General features: G+C 49.4%; 1 protein-coding gene across 1 annotated transcript; it reads left to right on the forward strand.

Annotated features, from left to right (window-relative positions):
• Positions 1-2,114: 2,114 nt before the first annotated feature.
• On the forward strand, positions 2,115-3,312 carry LOC119305360 (transcription repressor OFP8-like). Its single transcript, XM_037581892.1, has one exon. It carries the CDS (start codon positions 2,151-2,153, stop codon positions 2,838-2,840), a length of 690 nt encoding a protein of 229 aa, XP_037437789.1. The 5' UTR covers positions 2,115-2,150; the 3' UTR covers positions 2,841-3,312.
• The last annotated feature ends 1,445 nt before the right edge of the window (positions 3,313-4,757 follow it).

Here is a 4,757-nt window from a genome sequence, read left to right on the forward strand (position 1 = left end):
GTAAAAGTGTTAGTCCAACAAGAGATATGTTGAAATTAATTACCAAAACCACCCAGGGAGCACCTGTGCTTTCAATATGGAAGAGGAGGAGGATTTTGCAATGATCCTAGCTATGCACATCAATAAAAAACCGAAGCATGGTGGTTTAGTTATGGGTCGGCAGAAAATTTGGAGGGATAGGATTGATGCCCACAACAGATTGACGAGGCACTATTTTGTGGACAATCCCACATACCCTGAGTCGTACTTTCGTCGCCGGTTTAGGATGAGCACCGAGTTGTTCAGGCGCATTGGAACTAGCGAGCCATGACCGTTTTTTACAGCAGAGGAGGAATGCCGTCGGAGAGCTCGGGCATAGCACCTTTCAGAAGGTGACAGCCGCTTTGCGTATGTTGGCATACAGTATCCCCGCTGATCTAGTTGATGATCACTTGGCCATGGATGAGAGCCAAGACATCATGTGTGTCAAGCGCTTCGCAGTCGGAATCGTGCAAGTGTTTGGCCCGGAGTACTTGAGAACTCCCAATGCTGAAGAAGTCGCAAGGCTATTGGAGATGAACAAAGCTCGCGGGTTCCCAGGTATGCTTGGCTCAATAGATTGCATGCATTGGAGTTGGAAGAATTGTTCAAGGCATGACATGGCCAATTCCAAAAAAAGGGTTCCACTATAATCCTTAAAGCAGTGGCCGATCAAGAGACTTGGATTCGGCATGCTTTTTTGGAATGCCTGGATCTTCGAATGGCATCCACGTTGTCAACCGGTCACCACTGATGAGTAAGATTGCAAATGATGAACTGTCACCGGTGTAGTTTGTAGCTAATGGTCGTACATACAACCATGGCTACTATCTTGCGGATGGCATCTACCCAAAGTGACAAACTACACCAGTGACAGTTGAAAAACCCGGCTAGATAAGAAATATCTTGATTTCCATAATGCTCAGGCGGCAGCTAGAAAAGATGTGGAGAGAGCTTTTGAAATTTTGCAAGCCCAATTTGTTATTGTGAGAGGACCGACTAGATTTTGGGTTCAGAAGATGCTTTGGTACATAATGCATGCTTATGTGATCATGCACAACATGATCATCGAGAATGAGCGTGACCAAGATGTAGACTACTCTCACTATGAGCTCTTGGGACATCCCGTGCGAGTGCGGCGGAGGGCTGAAAGGGTGGCCCATTTTATTGCCTCCTATCATGCCATTCGACGTCCGGCAGCGCATAATGAACTCAAGAAGGATCTCATTGAGGGTGGTGGGCTTGGAATGGCCGCCAAAAAGCATCATGATTTGTGCGTTTGATGTTGTATTGTTGAACTATTTGTTGTATTTCTCGTGAAAAATACTATTTGTCTGATGAGTTGTAATAAATTGAACTATTCATTTTAAACTTGGTTGAATGATGTTTGTGATTTAAAAATTATATGCCATGTCTTTGTTTTATGGATGTGTTGTGAGATAAAATGCAACAAATGTGGATGCGCGGCTGCTCGCACGTGCTACATTTTAACGCATTGTGTGAGCTGCGCGCGCTGCATTTTAGCGCGGCTGCTGGAGCCAGCGCTGCGCGCCGCGCCGAACCTAACAATAGGCACGCCGCAAACCACATTTTAGTGCGCTGCGCGTTGGGCGCATGTGGAAGATGCTCTTACACCACAGAGCAAGAGAGTAACATAGCAAAGTCACTGCAACTTGTCTCCGGATGCATATGCCTGACCACGAATCCATACCTTAGAACGGAAGAAAATAAACTCGATGTCGTTCTGTGCGCTGATCCCTGGCTCACGGCTTTTGAACAAGTAACGTGTTTACCACTTGTTCTCATTTTCTCCGAGGACGGCGTGTCTGCGGGCAGGAGCGCGAGCAGTGGCGCCGTATCACGTCCGTGCAATCAAACCGTCCTACGTGTCTCCATTAGCTGCCGGAGGGGCTCTAGGCAGGGCGGTCAAAGTCACACCCCATCATCGTCGATCAGCTTAGCCGCAGGACAGGGCCCCCCAACGTGGCCCAGCTAAACCCCAGCGATCAATCCTTAACCCCACTCACTTGTACTCGTCAAACCGCATATATAATTCCCCAGGCCCGGCACTCTCTTCCTTACCACCGCACAACACATCCAACCAAACCTGACCTGGTTGACCTGACATCGCCATGTCATCGACGAGAGCGCGGCGGAGCGGCGGCCGGCAGTTCGCGGTGGGCGGCCGGTGGCGGCACGTGGCCGTGGTGGACACGGGGTGCGGGTGCCGCCCGCGCCGGCCGAGGCTGCCGCTCATGAGCCTGCCCTCCTTCCTCCGGCCGTCGGTCACCAGAAGCGGCAGCAGCTCCCGCTCGTCGTCCTTATTCCCCTCCTCCGCCTCCACCGCGTCGTCTGCCTCCGCCGCCACCTACTCCTCGTACTCCTCCTCCGGTAACTATGCCAACTACCCCGCCTCCGCCCACGTCTACAAGCACCACCAGGAGCCTGCAGTGCCCTACGGGGTCACGGCCAAGGCGTCGGCGCCGGTTGCGAGGAACAAGGTGGGCAGCAAGGCGAAGAAGAGGCGCGAGAAGATGGCAGCGGCGGCCGAGGTGGAAGAGGAGGAGGACGTCGGGGTGGCGGTAGAGAAGGAGTCGTCGGACCCCCGGGCCGACTTCCGTGACAGCATGGTGCAGATGGTGGTGGAGATGGGGCTCTGCGACTGGGACGGCCTCCGCTGCATGCTTCGCCGCCTGCTCGCCCTCAACGCGCCGCGCCACCACGCCGCCATCCTCGCTGCCTTCGCCGAGGTCTGTGCCCAGCTCGCCTCGGAGCCTCGCCCGCCGCCGCCTCCGGCGTATCAATACGACTACTACTACTGACGAGTGACCAGTCGTTCCAGGTCGTCTGCTCGTGTTCCGTCTGTTCTGTGTGGGGGCTGCTCTCGAGATCCTGGCACCACCTGGTGTACGCATCCCGGTCTGGGCGAGGTTACCGGGTGGTGATAGGATCTCTCGGAAGATAATTTAAGCTAGTAGAAGAAACTTAGTAGTAGTCGCAGTTTTATGTGTGGTCAGTCAGTTATTCGTCTAGCTCTGATTTGCTGGGTTTCTTTGGATGTTTTCCTTCATTTTCCGCTCAGTGTTTCAGCGTGTTGTTTCTAGATTTCTAGTGTCATATAATGTGTGTGCTTGTGTGGCCTTCGGTTTTGCATGAAGGTCACCAAGGAAGTTAGTTCATTAATCAGCTCAGGTAGGCAACTATTTGTGCCATAAGTAGTGATGTGTTGTGATGTGTTTATTATTCTATATGCATTTGGCACTTTCTAGTGTGTGGTGATCTGTAATTTTTCGATGCTTTCTCTTGAATACTTTTCGGTTTTCTAAGTAGTCTTCACTAAAGAACAAGCATTGCATCATCGGATGTTCTTTTTCTCTTGATTATACTACTTATTACTAGTCCAAGCGCATAGTTAAGGACCTAGGCTTCAAGTTTCAACTGCCAAATATTGGTACTCCCTTGTTTAAATTTACTTCGCATATTAACTTTGTCTAAACTTTATCAACTTTGTAAAAAAAACTATATTATAACAATTTAACATATAGTACACCACTAACAGTCGCATGGAGAAAGAAGAGCTTTGAATATGCATGCATGCCAGTGGCATGCGTTGTTCTTGGACTTTTGATGAGGAGTTAGAAGGTGTTCCCAAGAGAGCTTTTGCCTTGAAAGAGTCGAGCATGCACGCATCTGCCGTCCGTGCAGCTACCAGGGGACGCCGTCGATGACTCAGATTTTTCATCGCCATGGCGCACATTCAGCATGCGTGCGTCGGTACGATGCCGGCCGGTGGCAGTGGGTTAAAGTTATGTGCTACGGGTACATGCATGCATGCAAAAGCAGCAAATGGAAGTGCTTCTCCCTCCCTTTCTCTCTCTTCCTTTACTACGAGTAACTAGTGGTTGGGCTACCTTTTGTACTAGTAGTAAGTTGTTTGGCTTTTCATGAAGCTTAAGTCAGCTTTGTGGCCGTTGACTCTGTGTGAAGATCGATCGATGTGCCAATGTGCTTACTTAATGATACTACTTTTTTTTCCGAAGAAACAGCAGGAGCTCTGCCTTTGCATTAAGAAGAAGAAAATTGACCAGTTTATAAGGAAAACTAGCCGAAAACCGAACTTAATGATACTACTACAAAAACGAATGCGGTGTTCTTCACGGAGTTTCAGCAAAAAAGGCATCCGTACTATAGATCCATGCGTACGTCGTGCGTGTATTTATGCATGATTTGTACCAGTGTACTCAACCTCGCAAGTCGCAACTGCTACCTACTAGAGCAACAATGCTACATTCACGGCTCACCGGGTTATTACTGGCTTTTACGGACTTCCTCTTGAGATGGCAAGTTACTATTGGATTAAGGGGGAGGTTGGGCCCCACCCACCTGAAAATCACGGAAGAGGGGGGGGGGGGTAGAGAGATTTTATTGTTAGCTCCGTAAAATGCCCGTGTGTTTAGCATTTTTGCTACTAGAGTTACATTGCGTCCACGATTTCATGATACTATATCTGAAGGAGTACCGCTGTACTGAAGAGAGGATCTAATGTTGTTTCTATTTCCTATCTCGACTCTTCCTTATCTCTAAGGGGAAATCTATTGGTAAATGGGCCTGAAGGCTCTTTCGTAGTATCCACTAGGCTTGCAGGGCTCATGTAGATGGAATGTACTTTTGTCCCAGGAAAAAATCGGGGCAAATCGGAGAGCTGAGAATGGCAAAGCAACCAAAAAATCCGGGTGTCA

The sequence above is a fragment of the Triticum dicoccoides genome, chromosome 5B, assembly GCF_002162155.2.
Source record: "Triticum dicoccoides isolate Atlit2015 ecotype Zavitan chromosome 5B, WEW_v2.0, whole genome shotgun sequence".
NCBI classification, from domain to species: domain Eukaryota; kingdom Viridiplantae; phylum Streptophyta; class Magnoliopsida; order Poales; family Poaceae; genus Triticum; species Triticum dicoccoides.